This window comes from Anarrhichthys ocellatus, unplaced genomic scaffold (assembly GCF_004355925.1).
Source record: "Anarrhichthys ocellatus isolate YVR2014 unplaced genomic scaffold, GSC_Weel_1.0 scaffold22, whole genome shotgun sequence".
NCBI lineage: Eukaryota > Metazoa > Chordata > Actinopteri > Perciformes > Anarhichadidae > Anarrhichthys > Anarrhichthys ocellatus.
Genome location: NW_022280052.1, coordinates 6,331,320 through 6,354,889, shown reverse-complemented (window position 1 = coordinate 6,354,889; position 23,570 = coordinate 6,331,320). Strand labels below are relative to the sequence as shown.

Here is a 23,570-nt window from a genome sequence, read left to right as displayed (position 1 = left end):
AACCGGTATACCGCCCAGCCCTAACTCACACATTCTCTTCCCAAGCTATTTATAGTGATTCATCACTCGGAGACCAGAGCTGTGTCCGACAGAGCGCCCAGCCAATCAACAAATATCAGGGTGTACATTTTAAGCCCAAACAAGGCTATGTGATCAATTGGCCGCTAGATAAACTTTGTGTAAATCTTCACTGTGTTTAGAAAGACTTCTCAACCAGAACAAGTCAGTTCTCCAACTTCCTAATGGCTCAAGGAGAACTCCCTCCACTCCCCGACATGTACACCAGCACACACAAACGTCCGCTTTAACGTCTTTTGTCTTAAGTCTCTATTCTTATAAAGGGACGTTTGTTAACAATGAGACTGATTCGGTCACACTCCAAACTCTCATACCAAGCTGGTGGAGTGTTATCTAAATCTCTATATTTGATTAACTCTGTTTCTTTTATGTTGTTTAAACTATTATTTATTTTTATGGCCTCTGTATTCTGGCTTACAAAACTGCTACAAAAGGACTGTGAATATAATGCTAAGTACACTGTCCCACAGTTTTCTGAGTTATGAGTATTCTGGTATTTACTATTTGCTGATTTAAAAAAAGTTACGTACTGTTGAAATAAAGAAGCATAATAATGTAGATATTGACAGTAAAAGAAACTATTTGTTCAGTTTTCTTTCAGAACAGCAACACAGAAAATATCTAGTTGAACACATTGAGGTTTATATTTTATCTGGATTTTGTTCTTTTACAGTCATTTATTTTGAAAACGTCTAACATGTCAAAACATCAGCCTGCAATACACATACAAGAGTGCTCCTCAAAGGTCCAGCAGATGCAATAAGTATAATTTCAAGAGTGCAATGTATTTCATGTGTCTGCTGCAGAAAAGATTTGAAAGGTAGAGTCTTTTGTCTTAACAAAATATAAAAGCATGTGGTCTGAGATGGTTAACAGCATATTCAAATAGCCCAACGAGAAAGGATCAGCATAGACATTGCATGTCTGCACAGAGAATTTAAAGGTTATCATTATGTCTTCATTCCTAACATGTTTGTCTGGCGGCCAGAAGTTTGTCGACTTTTGATTTTTCATAGACGAGGACGTACTCCTGTGTTCTAGTGTACCTGTTACAGGTCATCACAAGGTTTGATAACGTTTGAATACCCAAACTCTCTTCTGGTACGCTATGTGCTGTCTGGCTGTCTTTGAGCATTCACATTATTCATTTGGCCTGTGTTAAAGGCCCAGTGAGACATATGTTGACCATATATTCACATATATAACAGTAGAGTTTGACTTATGCATGACGTGTGTTTCTGAAATGATCATAATTGATAATATTGCCTTTTCTTTTAGTTTACAGTGAGCACTGGCATTAAATTATTTGTCAATCAAATTGAGAGTAACAGCAGATTCAGAATGTTAGCTGTGGGGCTAGCCGTCATCTTTAAAGAGATTAAAAAAAAAAAAAGGTCAGATCATAAATATGATCCATTTTAAAGTGCTCCCTATTATTCAATTGTCTGGTATTTCTATACACAGCTAACATGTTCTTCCTGCTTACCGCCTTCATATTCAGTCAGAAGCATTGTGTCTAGCAAAACACCGCTGGAGGACTGTACAGGTTCTTGCCGGCTCCTCAGTGGACTTTGGTAGCTAACCATGCCGTTCTTCATTCCACGCTTCATGAACAGTTTAGAGTTTTCTGCCACGGAAGATCTGAATGAAATCCGTGTACGGGTCCGATCCGCGTTTGATGCCCTCGGGTGCCTTCCTGGACCGTGGCTAGCAGAGGTTTTGTAATTACAGGTCATGTAACGCGTGAACGCTTGCCTGAAAGTTTTGTTGAATAGGGTGTAGACCAACGGGTTGATGCCCGATGACACGTAACCCACCCAGACAAAGATCTCCATGAGGCGGGCTATTACACGAACATCACAGCTGGTGCATAGCACAGAGGTGATATTGGTGATGAAAAAGGGGCACCACATGACTACGAACAGGAGGAAGACGATGCCGAGCACCTTTGAGGCGCGCTGCTCATTGCTTAGAGTCTGCATTGACTTCTTGCCAATTGTCGACATTCTCCGAAAGGATATTTCATCTCTTGTAGGAGAGTTTGTTGCATCCGCATATGTTTTTTCTTGCATCCTGGGAAGTCTGCTGTCCAGATTGTGAAGTTGCTCTGCTTGAGGTGGAGTCGCAGCCTGTTCCCTTTGAAAGACTGTGGAGACTGTCGGGTAGCTAAAGCGCTGAGTCACCCTTGACCTGAGCAAATACACCTTTTTGCGCAACACCTGGACTGTAAGCAGGTAGATGACCATCATGATGGTCAGCGGGATGAAGAATGCCGCCAAGGAGCCAAACATGATGAACTTGTGGAAGGTGTCTGTTTTCAGCATGCATGTGTGGTTACTGTTGAAGGTGACGTTGTTGGGAAGATGGTGGTTCTTAAGCCCCTTAATCGGAATTGGGATTGCAATACCTGGAAAATGAGAAGGACAGTTAGTATTTCCAAATATTAATGCTCTATTTTTTTTGTAGTATTATTATTTATTTATTTTTTCAATGCTAATTACAGAAGTTTTTGGTTTTCATCTGAGGGAAAGACATTCCTGTGTTAAACTTTAATTCTACGTATGATGGTAGTCGTAGAAATACACAAAAGATTCATGTTTAATTAAAGCACAGTTTTTACCAGGCATGTTCTGATTGGAGGATTTCCTTTTGCATTTTAAAAACCAAGTAAACTAATCACCCATGGCTTGCTATGATCCTTCCTAATACGAGCAACAGTAGAATAGTTTTTACTCTGACTGTAGTTGAAGTGCTGCTCACTTCATTCTGTCTGATCTTCTGGCTTTAGTCGTTAAATGAAGCTCAAATGAAATGAAATCCACCAGGCAAACAGAGTGCTTTTAGTGGACCGAGTACTGGGCATAGAGCATTGAGCAGTGATGCCTCAGTGAATTCGGCCATATTTTTTACACTCTAGCGTTAAGCATAATGGACAGAAGCTACGATTTACATTATTAAAACAAAGCACTTTTTCACCTAGGGACACATTTCATTTGCTTTGGATGCACAAGGCACATTGCCCTTTGGTCAAACTCCAGTTGCTCATGAATTTTGACTGGGTTGTCTCCTAAAGACTGGCTTCATTCACTGTTACTGATAAAGTGTGAGAATACAGTCCCATCCCCTCAACCACCCCACCTCCTTCACATAAACACTGCAGCTGGCAGATTGCTGTTTTATACAGTATCTACTTTTATTGCATCTGGCAAATATTACTTTGTCTTTTAACCAGGTCTGCCAAGACATCCGACTGTTCCTGAGAAATGACTAATCAAAGTAAAGACTCCTGCAGAGTTGTAAAAGTTGAGGGAAATCTGAGTTGTTATGCTTACAAATGGATATGAGCCACACCAGTGCAATCTTCACCATCGCTTTGGCTCTCGATTTGTACTGGCTGTGTTGGATTGGCTTCTTGATGGCAATGTAGCGATCCAGTGAAATGGCGCATAGGTGCATGATGGATGCGGTGGAGAAGAGCACATCGAGGAAAAGCCAAATAGGGCAGAGGGGCTCCGGAAGAGGCCAGTCAGAGTCTAAAGAGAAGATGAGAAGCAAATTAGTTCATCACTCTGCACAATATGCTGTCGTTTTCAATCACTTATCTGTGGTTGTGTCTCTACGATGTACTTGTGTGGTATAGTTTCATTCCAAAAATAATTGTGATCCTGCAAACCACCAGTTATGGGAGATGTACCACAACGGCATGGGATTAGAAGTAGCACTCATGCAAAAGATTGGTGTTTGTTTATCTCTGTGAGGAATGACTTTACTGGAAAAAGGACGGTTCACTGACTGTTTACGGAGCTAAAAGCTCTTTATGTAGATGGGCCGCAGACGATGCTCAACGGTAGTGTTTATTTTCACTTCCAGGCATAAAATTGGCAAGTAATTGTTCTGGCATTTGTCCTGTCACACATTGACATTGTCGGAAATATTCCTTTGCATAATTATCTTTTGGTATGCCACCCTCCCCTTCTTTTCCTTGCACCACTTTCTAGTCACAAGTGGATATTTTGAGTCATAGTTTTGATTAGCTTTCATCTGGAAGGCTTATTCATTGACAAAACACGTACCAAAGATATACTTTGAGATGTGTTTAGTCCCAATGCCGAGTTCAATAAACAGTGTAACTTCAAAGGTCCAAGTAGCTGTACAAGAGTGACATTTTTATTTGTTTAATTGGATTTATAAACTTTGAATCGGTAACCTTTTGGTTAGCCCTCTGCAATGGGCCCAGCGCTAGATTTTTATGATTTTACATTGTGTATATGTGAACACACAGTAAGGAAAAGAAAGTTTGCTTTTGAAAATGAAAGATTGTTTCACAGAGGGTATTAGATCTCTGATTACACAAGGCCGTGGTCAGTGGGTAGGAATGAATATTATTGCTTTGTTGTTGTTGGTTTACTAAACTCATCTGCGGTTATTTAATTCTTTTGTATTCAGTCTGTGTATTGGCTGTATTTTCTCCATAGATGACTGTCTGCTGAAACCATTCTGTATGCTGTGGTATTGTTGTTTGTGGCTTGTATTTAATGAACCAAAACTCATTGCCATATAAACATAAAACAGAACAGAGAAGTAGAAAAAAATGTATAATTAATATGGCGCGCATGAATGCTTTCACACCTTTACTGCACTTATTCTCAACCTAAGGATTAGGGGTTTTTTTCATCAGGGCAGAGATAAACCATGTGATCCCAATGTGGACCGCATATAGACGGATTTATTACAAGTAGAGATGCAATAGTCGATGAACCGCATGGTTCTTATTCATGGAGCCTCTGCATCAGGGAGAGATGAAAGCAGCACCTGTGAGCAGACTCGTGAAGGCCTTTCAGAGCGACAGTTCTCATGCAAAACATGATTTTTCTTTTAGACCACAGATCACGCTATACTCCACTCCTATCTGCGCGAGAGACATCATAATGATCTGGCTCATTATCCTCCTGTTTAATTAATGGCGAGCTTGGCCATAGCTCAGTGTTTTGCAGTTGAGTTAATGCGTAGAGAATAGAAGTCTGAATCGGTTCCATTGCAGCTGTATTTACACAGCACTGTCGCGGGAATTAAAATAAACCCGTTTTTATTTCTATGGGTAATGATCACACAGACCAGTAGTGCTGTGCAACAGCCACCAAAGCACTGCCACAGGAAGTAGCATGTTTATTTTCCATTATCTCTCGTTATATTTCATCGAGAATAATTTGTTTAGCGATAGTCAAGATTGTATCTAGTCTTGCTCACAAACTATTTTTATCCTCCCTAGCTGTCTGTAAGTATGCTTGCATGAATATTAAGATTAAGAAAGGTTTCAATTTAATGGGGGACTTTTTGTAAAATGTCGCCCCACAGACGCTCTTCACACTCACTTTAAATCGTTGCTGTCCTTTTCTAGTAATGGTTTATGGGTGTTATGTCAGGGTAATGTCATTTATCATTTCATTAGAATGTTGCCAAGAAATGTATCCGGGAGATGTTTTTCCAGGTCGAGTCAAGTATTTATTACTATTTTGCGGTACAGGTTTGTTTCAAAGATAAACCGGGTTTTCCAACGCACGACCCCGTTCTTAACTTACCGTAGAGAACAGTGAGGAGGGCAACGGGCATCACGAGGAGTCCCACCAACAGATCAGCCACAGCAAGCGACATTAGAAAGTAGTTAGTGGCGTTCTGCAGCTTTCTTTCAAGTGACACGGCGAGAATGACCAGGATGTTCCCTCCGATAGTGGGGACTATGACCATGACGATGAGCAGGGCGGCCCATTTCAGCTTAACCTCGGCTTCTCCTCCAGACTGTGAGCCGTTAGCCTCGAGCTCAGATGCGACTGCTTGAGACATGGTGCTGCAGCGGGCCTTAGCGCGGGTCGGGGCTCTGATCCTTCTGGTGTTGGACACTCGGTCAGCATGGTCACTGTGTCCCTCGGGCAAGGACGCAGTGTGGGGGGCGTGGTGGCTCGGGGTCAATGCACAGGATGCTTCATCCCTGTTGCACTGGACGAACCAAAAGAAAGTAGCTCAAAATCAGTAGAGGATCCACTGTTTGGAGGGAATTAAAAAAACAAACGGGTTTCCACTTCAAACTCCAATGCTGGCAATAATCCCGACACGATTAGTACTTCCGCGGTGAGACGTTAGCGGGGGTCCTCACTTTCCCAGGGAGTTGATGCTCTTGTCGTCCACTGTGCCACTTAAAAGAACAAACAGATTTGTTAAAGGAGCAGCGATACCGTGTTACCCGCTCGCTTTGATTTGTCTGAATAGTGGTATAATGAGATGTTTATAAGATGAGAGAAGGGGGGTCTTTACCATATTGTGGTAATGGTCACCACACTCCACACCACTCCTTTACCAATTTTTAGGAAACGAGTTGGAAAATATACGGAAAAATGCTGTAAGGCTTTTCGCAATTTCTGTTTCTTTTTTAAATAAAGAACAGATTCTTTAAATGTCTATAGAAACATGTTTCTATACATGCATACGATAAGTAAAAAAATAATGCAATCATTGTTTTTATAAAACTAGTACAATAATGTGAGATATTGAAGGTTTTTTTTATGTATAAAAACGGATATTAAAAATCTCCATGAAGCTTTAAATTCAAGGTACACGGCTTGCATCACTCTGTACGTATCAAGTCTACACAGACGTGCACACGACTGGCCGTGGAAGCGTTGACAAAGAATCAAACTTGATCAATAATTAAAAGAAAACACTGTCAATTAGCATTAAAATGATTTTGCTTGGTTTCTTACCTGCTCCTGAGTAACAGCTGATGTTCATTTAAATCCTTGTCGATGTCGAGTAACTCCTCGAGTATTTTTCCGTGCCGCTACGTGTTCACTTTCATAAACACTAAAGCAATATTTAGTTCTCGGAGAACAGTGCAGCTTGAGGCCCCGATGCATTTCAATCTCCGTAGCCTCCTCACTTTAATATCTTTTTTTAAAGCCCCCTATCTCGCCTTTACATTTCCTCCCTCCCCAAAATAATAACGTGACGGAGAATGCCCTCTCTCAGCGGTGGAACCTAAATCTGTCTCTGTCTGAAGCAGTCCATGATGTGGAATTTGTTTTTCTTCCACATGTTGGAGGAACCCCCAGTCTTGCCTCGCATCACCGACCGCGATCATTGGTTTAAAACTTTCAGATGTTGTGGCTCCTTCGTCTCTCTCCCACTCGCTGCATCTCGTTCACAGCCTGCGATCCGCCCGCACACTCTCCCGTCTCGTTTGCTCTCTCACTCCTCCCCCTCCCTCCCCTCTATCTAGCTTGTGAGTCGGACTGTGTATAAAACAGATGAATGTCTTGGTGCTGGCAGTGTGCCAGAGGTTCTGGGAGGTAATTTCCCTCAACACAGCCGTCCCACTGTTTATATTTGTCACTTTCTGTTCTGTCCTCCATCTGAAGCGAGCAGTGGTGGGGGGATGTAGTAGTGGTGTATTGGAAGAAGCCCTCTGTGTTGTAAGGTGCTTGAAAATTGTACTTGCACCCCCATAGCGGTTTTTTTTTTTTTTTTTTAATTTCATCCAGCGTGCGCTCATTAAGCTCGGGGAAGTCATTTTTGAAATTTAGACCCCGTTTGTTGTTCCTCCTGCTCTTTCTGCCTGTTGAAATGTGTTCTCAATGTTTTGCTTTTAAAAGGAGATGCAAAATGTTCAAAGATGTTGTAATAAAATATGCCTGAGGTTTACAGTAACCAGATGATGATTCTTCTCAGGAAAATGTGTGAAATACTGCCAATAACTCCCCACATAGATCTGTGTACCCGGAGGTCTCCCAGGACAGAGTCGGCAGTAGAGCAAATGTTTTAGTGTGAGCATGCCTCCTACTTTGCTTATGGTACTAATACCCCATTCGGGCTCCTTTTGTTCACCCATTTCAAATGTGTTTAGTATGTTCAGTCCCAGGAGTTTCTACTGCAGCGCTAATGTCAGAAGAAGGCGAGTGCATGTCTTAATTTTTGATCGCTTTGAGCTGACCTGGTGGGGCTACTGTGAAACATCACCCAGCCCACCTCCACAGCTTCTTGATATATATTTTTTTCATGATACAAGGTACAGCTAAAGGTGGGCTGCTAACAGCATGCTGACTTCAGCTCACACCACATCAAATGCATGACGCACGGGCACATTTTTGAATGAAAACCAACCTTACTGACTCAGATTGCAACCTTAGTTGACAGATCTACACTTTCAAACTGCTGTAGCAATCAGCACTTACTGTTGTTGTGACATTTCTATTAGTAATATGTTCTTTTGGAAATTTGCAAATTGTCAATATTATTAAAAAAATAGATCCGTTGTTGATACTTCCAGGGCTTCTCTCTCGTTTCCCTTTTTGTTTCTCTTGTTTTTAAATTGAATTCTAAAAGCCATGCAGCCTCTTTGTTTGTTAACACAACATTGTCCAGGTACTTTCACAATGTATTTGGGTGACTGGTTGTAACCGACAGGAAGCAAGCTCATGAGATCTGCTCTCTGACAATTCGAGTGCATTAGTAACTGGAACAATCACATTTTATGTGTCAAAATCAACCTATAATTTGTTGAGCTAAGCTTTATTCCGGCTTTTTTATTTTTTGGCCTACCTCTCAATGTGTGTGTTACTTCCCGGGGCAGATGGAGTTATTAGGTTGCAGCTGTATCAGCCTCTGTCACTCACCATTATACATGTGAGGCATGCACATATAAGCATACCGTCCATTAACCAGTCAAGTAAAAGCCTGGAGCATTTTTGTAACCTTTTTAAGTAAATATTTCTGAATTGGCTCGCATGACCAATAAATTACAGGAGCACTGTACACTGCTGAAGGGTTCATTGTCGTGGTGTAGGAAATGGTTATTCGTTTCCAAAAGAATAAATTTAAATGTCCACAGCAGGCCGAGTGCGCTTGCAAGCCTTTCGCAAGCGTTTCATGTAATCTATTCTAATTATCGTTTCTCTTCTCACCTCTTTGAGTTTTCAAGTAGTTCAGTTCATTGTGAGGTTTTTAAATCCATTACACATCATGAGGATGTTTAAGTCGGGCTTGAAATACAGATGTCATTGCTTCACTGCCCTTTCAAACTAAACAAATGCTGGATATTTATTTCTTCTCTCCAGCCGAGTTCTTCCATTTTGCCGGTTGTTGAAGGTAATTAGCTTATCTTTTACTTTGAAAGGGTTGAGAAGGCTTTAGATTAAACAATTTGAAAAAGCCACTGCAAAGTTTTCGCAAATTGTGCTTCAAGCTGCTGTAGTCAGCTAAAAAATAACTTGAACTTTTGATGGCCCGGTTCATACTTTTTCATCCTATAATTAACAGGTTTTACAGTCTGGTCCGTATCAAAGCATGGATTGAAGGGCATCACCAGACTACCACAATAGAATAAAGTAGCCTCAAAGGTGAAATTGAAAGATGATCTAGATCTCCCAATGATTGCCATTTGTGATCTTGATTATCCCGTAGAGCAGAGGTCTTCAACAGGGGGTCCGTGGATGTACTGCAGGGGGTCTGCGAAATTTTGGTTGATTAGACGATTGGAATTTATTTATTTATTTTTTCTCTAAACATGAATCTGTCCATTTTAATAGTTCAGTATTGTATGAAAGATAACAGGTATCTTTATGCATGGCAGTGGCACTAATAGGCCATCACAAATTTTTCGTTTCCACATTTATGTTTAAAATGAAAACATCAATTTGAATAGCTTGTATGCATGATTATCATGCAATTGACAGACAATGTTGATATTGGTATTGGTATCAGCTGACAAGGTCTGTTTATAAATGGCAGTGGCACGGCCTCCCTGCTCACTGTACCTTGCACATGTTTAAAATAAAAACATGAACATATGAACCTGTGTATTATTTGAATAGCTTAGTATTGAATGCACAATAAAGAGGTATGTTTATACACGGTACTAGGCCCATTTAATATAAAACACCTTTTATACAATATATATAGTCATGGGGGTCCCTGCTCCATCTCTCTATCAGTTTGGGGGTCCTTGGCCTGAAAAATGTTGAAGACCCCTGCTGTAGAGCTTTTAATTGTTAACACACTAGTGGAGATTATACTTGGAGAACATGCCACTACAGTATATCGATGTACAGGAATCTATTGAGGCTATTTATTGGTTCAAATCAATGGAGGCTGAACCCAAATCCTTTCCCCTCCTTATTGTACATTTAGGCAAAGCTATTAATGGTGTGTTGAATGGAAACAGAGGGACTCGATCGTCTTGGTCACCTTCTCGTATTTCACTATTTAGGGCTCAATGAAATGTAGCTGTAGCCATTGCAATAATTTTTTTGTTTTATACTCTTTCTTAACTTGCGTTTGAAGTTTTATTTGGTTCAGTCTAATAAAATCTGAGCTAGTAAAAGCAGCTATGCTAGAAGTCCTTTCATTTAGCGTATGAACTGACAAATGTATTAAGCACAGTTATTATTTATTTTAGTATTCATTTATTAGTTTTCTTTATCGTTTTCTGTTTTTATCCATTTAATTGCTGAGCGCTGCATCATCAATCAGAAACACAAACCAGCTGTTTTAGAAGCTGAGGGCCAAGTACAGCCGGGTGATGTAGCCTTGGTTCTTTTTCTTTCTTTTATTGGATCAATGAGTGTTTAGTTATGTGTAAGAAACTACAGCAGCCTCCTCAGTGGGAGGGAAGTGTTGTTGGGTCTGTTTACACAAAGTGACATTGTGGAAAGTAAAACCACAGAGATTATGTTGCTGGCTTCTTGACTGGACTTACAAAACTTTGTTCTTATTTTTAGTGATAATAGCTTGCAATTACATTCACAAGCAAATTGTCAGATAGCATTCTTGGTTATAAAACTGATTGCCTCATCCTTTTGCCCCTTTATTTCAATTTAAGTATCTCTGTTGGACCAATTCAACAAATACCCACAACACTAAACATTACTATTTAATCTCATGAATCTTTTTGTTGAGATCAGGAGACCACCATATTGATGCCTGGCAAAGTTGGCATTCACACCTGGTGACCTAAATCTAATGCAACGAGACTCTACATTAGTTTTCATCACCAAGGCGGTGCATGTATGTGGCATGTACTGATTGCAGAGTGTTTCATTGTGACTGGAGAGCAAACGGCACCGTTGGCCTCTCATTTAGACCTCATCAAGTTCACCCGGATTGTCGAATAATTGCGTATTTTCCTGCCAACACTTTGACTCTCAATGCTTTTGTCATGTAGTCAACAGTACGTTAGGCATGAGTAACGTATTTAGTGCTTTTGTTTTTTTTACTACATTCCCAAAATCTTGAATATTCCAATTACATTTTTTTTGTAATAAACATTTGGAAACAAATAAATGTAGACCACTCCTTTGCACATTTTAACCAACATCCACAAAGAAACTTTGTAATGTAGAAGAGGTGGAAAGAATTCTTAAGTATGGTTTGGCTCACTGATTATATTCTCTCTATTTCACAGCTGCACCAATGGCAGAAAATGAATAAGGACATAAATCAAAGCCCCACATTTCATACCCATGCTGTTCCACTTTTCTCTTCTCTCTACACGTTTTCTAATAACAGGGACTCTATAGATGCAAAATGCACCTGTGACATAAACAATTTTATGGTATTTAGTCCATAGCCCTTTGTGCCATGTTGTACAAATGGCACCATATTGGTGCAAATACCATCCTTTTTGATAGATGGCCAATACAAGCATTCCCCATCACCTCAAGATGTCTACAGTTGTGACCCACAACTGTAGACATCTTGAATCTCTGATGGGATAAAATAGACCTGTGGCAGACCGCCACAGTCTAGGTCCTTAATGGAAAAACACTGGCATAGTTTGTAAAAAGCTTCCTGCACACGTGTGCCACAGACAAACAATAGTTGGGATATCAGAAATTGATTGCATCACCTTTACTTGTTGGTGACATTTTCCTCAACCTGCTGTCATTTTTCATTTGAAAAGAGCAAAAGATTCTTCGTGCTCCTTTTCTCAACTCGTCGTTTACCGGTTAACTTCAATTCTTGACTCGCTCTTAATTTCTCCCCGTCTCTCTAAGGACTCCTGAGCAGTGTCCCAGTGTGGTGTCTCTTTTGTCAGAGAGCTACAACCCACATGTGCGCTGTGGGGCTGCCATGGCCCTGGGTATCTGCTGTGCTGGGACAGGCAACAAGGTGAGTGCCTCCCCCGTAACTTTTTATTTTTCTCTGATGAACTGCTGCAAACTAAACGCAGTGTTTTAAACATAAAAGCTTAACAGGAAGCATAGGAAGTTTGCTGTCTGAACTGTTTGTGGACTTTCAATGTGAAACATGCAACTGTGTTTGACATAACACAAATATATTAAAAGAGGTGAAAAATAAAGGCCTGGCGACTATGTGAGAATGAAAGTCTCCTGCTCCAGCTCTCATTAAAGATGCTATATAAGAGTGAATCCTATTTACCAAACCTAAATTATCCTCAGATGATCCTACAAGACTGTCCTCTTCTTTTGAACCTCATCTGGTTCAGGACAATTTTCAAATCATGCCAGAGTTTGATCAAAGACCATTATCGTAATTACTGAATATAGTGATTAAAAAAATAAAGTAAGCAGCTACTTGGAATCTTTTGACATTAGCTTTGATTTCCATGGAATATCAGCAGCACCGAGGAGCTCATAAATTGTGGAAAGGTCTCGGTAGATTTGCTGATAAAATAGTCCAAATTGGCTCACAGTCACAAGGCTGTAACCTGTCATCGCATTTGGGTTCATTGGAGTCCGAAAAGGAGAGTGAAGAAGACAGAAGTCGAGGTGCTGCCAGTTCTCGAGTTGTCTAACTATGTGGGCTGATCAGGCTCAGGTGGCAGAGCCGGAGCGGAGTCACGGCTCATTGCGTCCTGAGCCTTGAAACACTAAAGTGAATGTTTTTGGACCAGATCGGGCCCGAGACATGCTGCAGCTGATCAGCTCCAAAGCACCGCTGCTTAGTTTTCCCAGATTAAGACCTCTAGCACATTAGGTCCTTGGTGAGAATAATGATGTTGTGGCAAGAGAAGTGGGTCACTTATTAAGAGGGAGCACATTCCTTCGCCATCATTTATACACCTTGGGCTTGGGATGTTTCTTCTTTTTACTTTGTATGTCGAAGGAAAAACGTAAAAGAAAGAACTGCACAGGGAAGCGGTTTGACCTTTTTCTGTTTTGTTTTGCTACTTTTGTGCCGTAATAAAAAATCTTAAATACTGTTCAGCTGGTTAATGAGTTGGGTGGAAGCATTGTTCACCAAAAACCAACCACCATTTCAGAATACCGTCATATGATACACTTTATATAAATATATGTGGAAATTGTGTCGTGATAAAGTGTGTTCGGCACTGTTCCATTTATTTACACAAGCCTGTAGCCAGTTTTTAGCAGAACTGAATTGAATGTAATTTAAAGTTCAGCTCACTCTGAGGCGAGAGCCTGAAGAAAATAGTCCACCGCTGTACGTGGATTAAGAGGATCTTAAGCAAACCACATTATGTGTCATCCCTCTCAGCTGATTGGGTCTGACAGTAAATACTCTCAATTAAACCCCTCGACAGCCTATCGGGAACAGGATGTGGTGGACTGGTGTTGGCTTTGCGCTCCAACTTATCATCCGGGTACATGGCTGTCTCAGCCAGCTGAGCCCAGAGCACAGATGAAACAGGGTTTATTTTACCTCCGCTGTCATCGTCCCAGTTTTTCTCTTTCCTCTGCGGAGCTGACGCCTCCCTCTGAGTCTGGTGGTGCGTGTTACAGCCATTACTGCTCAGCTGAGGACAGAGGGGAGTTTAGAAATACAAGAAGGAAAGAGGCGGTCGTCCCTCTTTTTTACATTCACAGTGATCATTGGAGGGAACTTAAAAAAGGCGGGGCCTCTCGTAACTCAGTTTTCCTGGGTAACCAGATATGGATGACACTAATTGTATTGATGTGTGTGGTCTGGTTGCCTCTGTTGATAATGATGTGTTGTTCCTTGTATTCAACTGTTGCACTGATCTGCTCATTTGGAAATGGCAAAATATGAAATATAAATGTTTGGAGTGAAATGCATAAAATGATCATTGTCACTTAAGAGGTCATTATTCCATCTTTTTTTAGGTTGTACTAAACGAGTAGCCTTGCAAAGGCGCGCTTAAAGTTTGTAGTAGTGTCCATTATTGTTACTTTTATTTAGCATTTTTAGCATAGCCACCTGCTTCATAGCAAAAATCCTTTGTCCCCCTCGATGCCTTTTGAGAGCGAAACAAATATATGTGAAATCGTCTTTTCGCCATTGAAATGTGGGGAATGCACAGGACATCTATCGCTACCAATTTAAACGGTACAGCAACCATTCTGACAACTTTCATCCCCAAATGATGGTTCTAAGACTCACTGTTGGGCTGCGGAGGGCTCGGCCTTGAGACTTGAGATTTTCTGAAGTAATAAACATTTGCTCGGTCAGTGAAAAGTGTATAGTCCTACTTGCAGCAATGTTTTTGGTCCTAATTTTCATCACAGATATAAACTAAACACTGCAGAGAGTGATCAGTCAAGAGAGAGATCAATATTCTTTTACATTTCACCTTTAAGGAGCTGGTCCTTATCCTCGTTTGAAATGCATACATGGGAAATTCATTTGATTGAATCATTGTTTATTTACATCAAAGATCTACTTTGATGAGCCATTCCTTGCTTCCCAATGTGAAAGTGGCTTACAGGCAGTAGATGATTAATTACAAGACCCATAAGAGTTGTGCAGCTTGTAAATAGGCAATTACTGAAAGTACACTTGATTTTAAACCAGATTACCAACTTTTCTGCTCTGCCTTTTATCTCCACAGGAGGCGATCAATCTGCTTGAGCCGATGACTAATGACCCGGTGAATTATGTGAGACAGGGCGCCCTCATTGCCTCTGCCCTCATCATGATCCAGCAGTCCGAAGTCACCTGTCCTAAGGTAAGATCCGAAACGTTTGTGGAGCCAGGATCTGCTAGACCTCTTTCATAGGTCTAGCAGATCTTTACTCAGCAATAGCTTTGGTCTGGAAGAGTTCCTCCTGTTCTTAAAGAGTGAGGAGGAAGACTTGACCAAAAGCAGAAAGCATCAGATGTCCGTGTCACGGAAGGCTGGAGAGTGACTAGTCCTGGTATAACTGCACGCACTCACCCTTGGAGCACCTCGTACGTTGTCATAGACAGTTAAGATTTGCCAGACACATTTTTAGAGACACTCATCTCCACAGCAACAGTCCTTAAAGCTCAAGGCGGTATGCAGGATTGTGCTCGAGGCAGTTTCTTTTCAAACAGTGGAATGTCGGATGGTATTCTATCCATGACTGTTTATTTCAAAGTCCCTCTCTATGTAATTTCCAAGTTGTAGACAGGTCTCGGGCCTCTAGTTTTAAAGTGGTAAATTGGCCCAATTTGACTGCTAACTACGCAGCACAGTGTTTACTCAAGGTTTCACCGTGGTGCTCGAGATCTGCTGTTAGTGCCGGGACTCCCACAGGTATTACAGCATCATCATGGGCGTGGCCATGCTGACGTGGCTTTGGTTTGAATATTGTGCTGACAGCAGTTTGAATGTGGCTGTCACAGGCTGTACTGCGATTTGTGAAACGTATCTTCCCCTTAATTTAAAGAGCCTCTAACAAGGAGTCACAGAATTGAACAGACTTGCACTTATTGGTGTAAATGAATGTCATACAACATGTTAAAATTCACATTTTGACAATTCTTCTCGAGTCAAAATTTGTATTTTAACAAATTAAATGTTGTATTTGGTCATTGGTGTCACACCATCAGTTCTGTGACGTACGTTAACATGTCCTCCCCCCCACACACTATTTTAGGTTAACCAGTTCAGGCAGCTTTATGCGAAGGTGATCAACGACAAGCATGATGACGTCATGGCCAAGTTTGGAGCCATCCTGGCTCAGGGAATCCTCGATGCAGGTGAGTCTCGAAACAAACGTGCACAAGACATATTTAGCTGTTCATACAGGCCGGTGGTAGGGAGGGGTCAGGATTTTTGAATACTCAATCAATTGTAAAATAATAGAATAGTTTATGTATCGTCTCGTCTTGAAAACGTGGCATGTGGCATAATTTGTAACATACTGACATTGGCCGGTACCCGAAGCCCAGGTATCTGTATCGGAACTGAAAAAGTTTGACCGGTGCATCCTTAGTTCCAACAATTTGCTCATAATAAACCCTTAATTCATAGAGTTAGATTGGACAATGTGCTGGTGATCTTCGAATAATGATCAAATAGTTCCCAGTGATTATCAAGTAGTACTTCTGCCTATAATGCCCATCCCTACTAATGTAGTCTGTTCAAGACACCAGCTTGATCTCACCAGTAGGCGATGGATGTATCCATGTCTGCCACTGAGCAGGAGATCAAACCAATATGTGGTCCCACTTGCCTCTGTGCCCTCAACCCTCAGGGGGATTCCAAATGACCCACATTCTTAATTACACTGTAAAACAAGTGAAGTGCTCTCACCTTAATGTGGGTTTGTGGTTTGCTGTGTATGTCGTCATTTGAGTTCCTTAACGCTCGAGCGAACCCAAAGTAACCCTCTCCGGTTGGCCACCCGTGCACTGTGTCTCTGGAACAGATCATGCTAAGGTGCATTAGCACCTGGCGCTCCTACCTCTCAGCTCCGCTCTGCTCTCAGCCACATGGGCTGTTGGTCTCCCACTGGCGATTACTGTTTCTCTGATGGTCTCTGTGTTTGTATGTATGTGCGAGTGTTTGTGGACACAAGCGTGCCGCATATGTTTGTTTGTGTGTGTGTGTGTGTGTGTGGTCCTAGAGAGCTGCACATCATCACGTGGAGAGCTACACACTCGCGTACACACAGAGCACCCACATATTCACATGTATACACAAACCCTCAATGCAGGCTGCAGCAGAAATCCATTTTCTAGCACTAACATAAAACCCCGTGAGCCAGAAAGAAACCAGCTCTGTTTACACACCGCTGTCAAAATACACTATCTGGTGTTTTCAACTTACACAAAGTGAAGTCTATCTCAAGTATTTGCACCGTTACTTGAAAGGATAAGTGCAGTGAATGTGTTTTTTTTTTTTTTTTTTTTGATATTGTGACTCATGAATGTTTTTCATCAGCCATACAATTGCCTCTTAATTAGCTCCGCCCCTCCTGGAGCATGATTCGACGCGTTATTTTTGTTCTGAGCAGGTTGGCCGTCTCGATGACGGAATGGATCGCATATCAAATCGGGCGCATTGATCGTAATAAAGTCAGCAGAACGCCAAGATGACCCTGCGTGAGACCGTCCAGACAAAACCACTGGTTTCATTTTTCACACAGCAGATGCACTCCCCACTCTCCCTCGGCTTGTCATGCCAAACTCTTAATTCTCAGTGCTTCACCCGTGTTTTCAGTACAGTTCAGTGTGACCCTCACAGTTTAAACACATTCATGCAAGAAACACCACTCCTCCTGTACGAGTGTCGGACACGCTCAAGCTTGTGTGTCGTGAATGTTTTAAGTATTCTGGTTCTTCTACGGGGTTCGCCGATTTTGAGGTGCTCGGGTAATTGTGTTTAATTTGACGGGCGGAAGCGGTTAGAGGTCAGTTTCACGATCACTGCCGATAATTACCCGGGAAACATCACGCTCTTTTGCTCGTTTTCTCACCCCTACATGTTCGTCTAGATAGACTTTCCCTCCTTTAATTAGCTTTATTCAGGGAGAAAAACACATTATCTTCTGTTTGACAGGATTTGGTTGGTTTCACCTTTCTTTTCTTTTTTTTTTTTAAAGCGACACAGCGAGCAAGTTGCTTGTTGATTTTGTCATACAACCCCTCACGAGGATTCACTCCCATCCCCGTGCCTCCCTCACGAACTTATTGGAATGAAAATTGGCCCACCAAACGTAGAGTTGGCAAAAACAGTGGTTGGGTGGGTGAGGGGGAGGACCTGCTAGTCAAGTGCTCTCAACCTCTGAAGTTTTTAAGAGACCCTAAAGCACCCAGTTGTGGCGCAGCAAGCGGACCTCGTGGCTCATTCTGGCCAACGTTCAATCTGCGGGACTGGAGCGGTTTCAACACCAGTTCAGATGTCAAGATGAGGCCCCAGAGCTCAAAGACAGCAGATGATTTAACTGGTATTGTCTGGGAAGATCTCATTTTTATCTGGAAGGGATACGCCCTAGTATTTATTTTGCTCCCTAAAGAAATGACAGATTCATCCTGGTCGCCTCCTACCGTCTCTTCCTCCCTTTGTCTTCCCTTCTGCAGTCCCTCTTTATCGTTTGTTCCACAAAGGCCACGAGAGGTCTCTTAATCTTTGGTGCTGCTCCAAGGAGCACCCTTGACCCCTATTCATCGCACTCTTTTTGTTCAGCTCTGCAGACAAGCTGATGCCAACCTTTTGTCCAGCACACGCGCGTTCACCATGAATAACCACACCGAGGCTTCAACTCTCAGCCTTAAAGGGGAGCTTTGGTATTTTTCAACCTGGACCCTATTTACCCATGCGTTTGTGTTATTGTGACTCGTTGGGGCAACAATCTTTGAAGATGGTCCAGTATTGAGCGGGAACGCTACAGACAAATGTTTTCGTCACCTTTCACTTGATCCAGTCTGTTTGTTATTGTCCGGGTCTCATTCTGAAATCTCACGTCACATTTACATCCTCGAAATCGGCTAAATAGTGAGCCATGACATTGGGTCTCAAACTCTCACTCTCATTTCCACCGTCTTCCGACAACAAGTCTCACTCGGTAGCAAAAAGACCAGACCGAGGGAAAGTAGTAGATCTGTCGTCTCATTTCCATAATGTTATCAGACACTTACGATAACAATCTGAGCCGGTCGGTGATTTAAAAGCGAGCACTTTATAGTGGACGTAAATTGACGATACAGAATATCCCCGAGCGATTACATTGCAGCCCGTTTAGGGGCTGTCGTATACTGGACCCATTTCCCAAAAAATTGTTGTCCCCATAAGAAAATAGTGTCCAGATTGAGAAATGCTGAAGTAATCTATAATTATAATTAGTAGCGGCGTCTGTTATTTTAAGGCAGCTGTCAAACCTCTAACGGTGTAGATTAATTGTTGATCTCCTTTGTAGCTCACATCTGATGATAATGAATGCAGTTTCTTCTTCTATGCAGGATGCACTAGACAATGCAATCTTGGGTTTAATTGGCTCGTCAGTTTGTCGCTGTAATATTTTACCCATGGGATCAACAGATCAGATAACTTGAAGTCAAAAGACGACCTCCTCGGGGTGGTGACCGTCCTGGTCGGTGCCCTCATTAACCTCCCACCCCTTCATCTTACCGCTCCTGTGCCAAGTGGACACAATGAGCAATCAGTGTGGAGATGTTTTAACGATTACGTTCCTGCCTCCAACTGCCTTTGCTCACAGCAATCTATAAACGGGCAGGTTGTGTCGAGTGCTACTGGTGGCAGTGGTTTCACTCACAGATCAAACACAGTTTTCTACCTGCAGTTAAATTGTCCTCTACTGAACAGCATGTATTTTTACATATACATTATATCACCAGCAGTCTGTAAATACTGTGGCAGCAAGTATGTTTTTATCAGAGAGATGTGACGCATAACAATTAGCACACGCTGTATAACTTCTAGTGTGTTCACTCTACATGTTCATGTGGGGGGAAATAATAAGTTTATCATATTCTACTTTAGTTACTTTGTATAACATTAGTTTTTAGCTGGTGTGTCATCTGGTGAAGGACCAATGTCATGTCTGTTTGTGCCTGAAACCCTCTCCCCCTCCTCTGTCGTACAGGTGGACGTAACGTGACCATCTCTCTGCAGTCCAGGACCGGTCACACTCACATGCCGTCACTGGTCGGCCTGCTGGTCTTCACCCAGTTCTGGTTCTGGTTCCCCCTCTCCCACTTCTTGTCATTGGCCTTCCAACCAACTGCTATAATCGGTCTCAACAAGGACCTCAAGGTACTGAAGTGGCTCGACTCGCTGTGATTTGGTGTGTCACGGTGACATTGGGATCCTAAACAGGTGCCGTGAATTAAGGGATATCGCCCATCAAGTGTCAGACACCAGAGACTCTCACACTCTTTATTGTGTTGTGCAGCCCCAGCTTTACAAGGCCCTGGAGAATACAGTTGGTGTAAAGACCCAAATAATACAGCGGGGAGAGAGAGCAGAGGGGAGGGGGGGACAGCAGGGTTTAACAGACTTTGTGCCAAAGGCTCGTCAGCACCTGTTTAACTACACAGCACGAGTCTGCACAGACTTCACCGCTGGACGGGGAACATCCTCTTCATTTACAAGTTGTTCTCGTAAATGAAGAATATATCGATGAGAATACGTGAGAAGTCTCTTTCTGCCTCCACACTGCAGTCAAACAGCTGAGTTATTTGGTGTCCCTGGTCACACATCGTGTGCTCTGTTGGATCAGAGGGACCGTTGAGTCATTTACTTTCAGAACACTGTTATCACTTGAAGGCTCACACTAAACAGAAGGCACCTGGTGCTGCTCTGGCCGGAGAACTTCCTTTATGTTTATCTAGGTAAAGCTGACGGGCCGCTTTTTCATTTTCACATTAAATTACGCCTGCAGCTAATAAGTGAGGGAGGATGTTGTAGTGAGTGTTTCTTTCTTTTGTCTAGAAAGACACATTTAACTTCAAAACCCAACTAAGCCGAGCTCTTTCCAGTGACAAGAGTGTAAAACGGTTTGATTGATGAACACTTTTTTAGATTTAACCCAAATTACACTGGGTGGATAGTAGTGTAGTGTATCTGGCGGGCAGATCGTGGTTACGTCGTGTTAAGTTGCTAAACTTCTTCTCTTCTTCTCTCTTCCTGTTCAGATGCCCAAGGTGCAGTACCGCTCTAACTGTAAGCCCTCCACCTTCGCCTACCCACCAGCTCTGGAGGTTCCCAAAGAGAAAGAGAAGGAGAAGGTGAGAACTACGGCACCACGACAGATCTGCTTGTTTTACTTTTCCTTTTTCTCAAATGATTAGTTGAGCAAAGCCAACCTCACTTCGTATTGATTTGTGCATCATCTTTAACCCGAACCCTCATCACTTTCTTGCCTGTTGTATTTATTATTTCAGCATCTCTGGCCTATTTTTCTCACTTTCACAATCGTAGATGCTCTCGGAGAATGTAATGAAAGACCGAGCAGCGTTTATTCTGTGGTTGAGGAGTTCTGTACATTTTAAGCCGTGTTTGCAGAAGGTCTGAGTGTCTCTGGTGTTGTCTTACACTGTGGAAACATCGCTGCTCTCTCTGTGTGCATGGCAGGTATCCACCGCTGTTCTCTCCATCACAGCCAAAGCCAAGAAGAAGGAGAAGGAAAAGAAAGAGAAGGAGGAGGAGAAGATGGAGGTGGTGAGTTGAAATGCACAGCCCTCAGAAAAAAAACACTCTCTCCCCCCATTACTAAAAATTTTAATTTATTTCCTTGTTTGTTTTCACTCACAGCAACACTGCTTTACTTTAGTTCATCTAGAGTAGAGTTGTATCTACTGTAACACAACGATGTTCCCTAAATGAGCCCATTTTAATGGCGGTCTGCCTAAAGTCAAACAATTTGACAATTTTAAACCCTTCCAATGTCTTTGAAGTAACGGATTTATTACATTGTTGGACTCAGACACTGCTCTGAAGGTCGGGCGAGAGACCGTATAATATTCAGGTGTGCGCTCTGCGGTGTGTTTGTACCGGCATTACTTTTACGACGGACCACATGGCAGAGCAGCCCCAGCGAGTGTCCTGGTAGTGATGTCTTTAGTTTAAGCTTTACGTACCACCATGTGTCTTTTCCAGACTGCAGAAAGAGGAATGACACACTTCATTGAGCACCTGCTGGTATGCAGGTAAAATCCTAAATATCCAGCTACTTAATGGTGTATCTGAGGCAGTCTCTTTTTGCTCTTTGACAAAACACGCGCACACAGCTACCTTTTTTATATTTAGTTCTTTTCACTCGCCCACACCCAGTGTGTTCACGGAGAGACTCTGTCAGCCCGGAGCCGGTGTAGCGTTCAGGGTGATTTTTCTGTGGGCGTTAGCGGCGCGTTTGATCCGCTCTGACACGCTACATCTCCGCTCCGGTGCTGAGAGACGAGCTTGGAAATGTCCGGCCTCCAAACGGCTCGGGTTTTTGAAGGAGGAGGAATCTGCTCACACGGAGGTCAGACGGTTCACAATTCACTCGTCGTCATTTTCTCGACAGCTTTATCGAGCAGGCTTTGGTTTTGACCGTTTTAGTTTATGTTTAGCTCGTTTATTTTCCTTTGAAAGCGTCGCTGTGGTATCCTTACTAAATGTATCAACGCTGAAATCTGTTTTGATTGAGATGGGAATAAAATGTTGGGGAAAGTACACGGGGTATTGATGAATACATGACTAACTCTGGAAAAAAATGTATGGACATTTTTCTATGAAATCTGACATATTATACGCAATCTATTATTGATAAAATAATCAACATATTAACAATTGTTGCCCTAAAATACAGTTTTTATTATTATTTTTAGGAGTGTGTGTGTGTATAACATTTACTGGTTACAAGGCTAAGGATAAGAATATTCAAGACATTGACTGCTGATGTTATAATAAAAGGCCAAACAGGCCAAGTACAAGTAGTACTACCACTCTAGTCTATAGTATATACTTTAGTATTTGCACCTGACGCCTCCCTTTAGAAACCGAGCCAGAGGAGAAAAGACAGCCTCATCTGCAGGAGAGGACGTACTTTGGTCTTGAAATACAAAAGTTGTTCTTTCCTCGGCACCTTCTGTCCTTCGGTGTCTTGTTCATGGGTCTCCAGTGTCGGCCTGATATCCTTACAAATCACTGGCCATCAATAGCACGACTGAATCCCAATAGTGTATTACTCATAACTCCTCTGAACTATCAAATAATGACAAATGTATACTTCACAAATAGATTCTGATTATAGTGGGTTTAAAAGTGTCATAATTGTGGATGATAAGCAATTTTCCCCTACGAAGTATCTGAATTGATTTTGTGTTTTAGGCCTTTTTTTCTACATAAAAGACAAAGTATAATATACACACCAATAGAGAGGTCAAAATAAATGTGTGAAATGCCAGAAACGATCGGGGATAAGAACAGTACAGATAAAAAACTCACACGCGCGCGCACACACACACACTACTAGGGCATTATGAAAAATAATCCCAGTAGTCCTGATGCAGAACATGCTGCTTCTCTCTCACAGGAGGTCCAGGAGGCAGAGAAGGAGAAGGAAAAGGAGAAAGAGAAGGAGAAGGGAGAGAAAGAGGAGAAGGAGAAAGAGAAGGAAAAGGAGAAGAAGAAAGAGGCGGAGCCAAACTTCCAGCTCTTGGAGAACCCGGCCAGGGTGATGCCGGCTCAGCTCAAAGTCCTCAACATGCCCGAGACCTGCCGCTACCAGCCCTTCAAACCGGTAACAACACACGTCTGCCTGCCTGTCTCTCTCTCTGTCTGCCTGTCTCTCTCTCTCTGTCTCTCTCTC

General features: G+C 42.2%; 2 protein-coding genes across 3 annotated transcripts in view; one reads left to right on the top strand and one right to left on the bottom strand.

The window, feature by feature from the left end:
• psmd1 (proteasome 26S subunit, non-ATPase 1) overlaps nucleotides 1–23,570 on the top strand; it is a 33,506-nt gene that overhangs the window by 7,914 nt on the left and 2,022 nt on the right. The window contains exons 17-23 of the mRNA XM_031859632.1: nucleotides 12,120–12,234; nucleotides 14,897–15,013; nucleotides 15,909–16,011; nucleotides 19,860–20,029; nucleotides 20,911–21,003; nucleotides 21,350–21,436; nucleotides 23,295–23,501. Of these exons, the coding sequence (XP_031715492.1) occupies nucleotides 12,120–12,234; nucleotides 14,897–15,013; nucleotides 15,909–16,011; nucleotides 19,860–20,029; nucleotides 20,911–21,003; nucleotides 21,350–21,436; nucleotides 23,295–23,501 (892 nt within the window). The remainder of the gene's footprint in view (nucleotides 1–12,119; nucleotides 12,235–14,896; nucleotides 15,014–15,908; nucleotides 16,012–19,859; nucleotides 20,030–20,910; nucleotides 21,004–21,349; nucleotides 21,437–23,294; nucleotides 23,502–23,570) is intronic.
• htr2b (5-hydroxytryptamine (serotonin) receptor 2B, G protein-coupled) lies at nucleotides 616–7,328 on the bottom strand. 2 transcript variants are annotated; one of them, XM_031859633.1, is made up of 4 exons: nucleotides 6,834–7,328; nucleotides 5,658–6,268; nucleotides 3,411–3,611; nucleotides 616–2,485 (listed from the first exon to the last, which is right to left on the bottom strand). In XM_031859633.1, exons 2-4 carry the CDS (start codon nucleotides 5,917–5,919, stop codon nucleotides 1,533–1,535), a joined length of 1,416 nt encoding a protein of 471 aa, XP_031715493.1. In that variant the 5' UTR covers nucleotides 5,920–6,268; nucleotides 6,834–7,328; the 3' UTR covers nucleotides 616–1,532. The 2 variants fall into 2 exon arrangements, with proteins under 2 accessions (XP_031715493.1, XP_031715495.1); XM_031859635.1 differs by lacking the exon at nucleotides 6,834–7,328 and having other exon boundaries at nucleotides 5,658–6,335.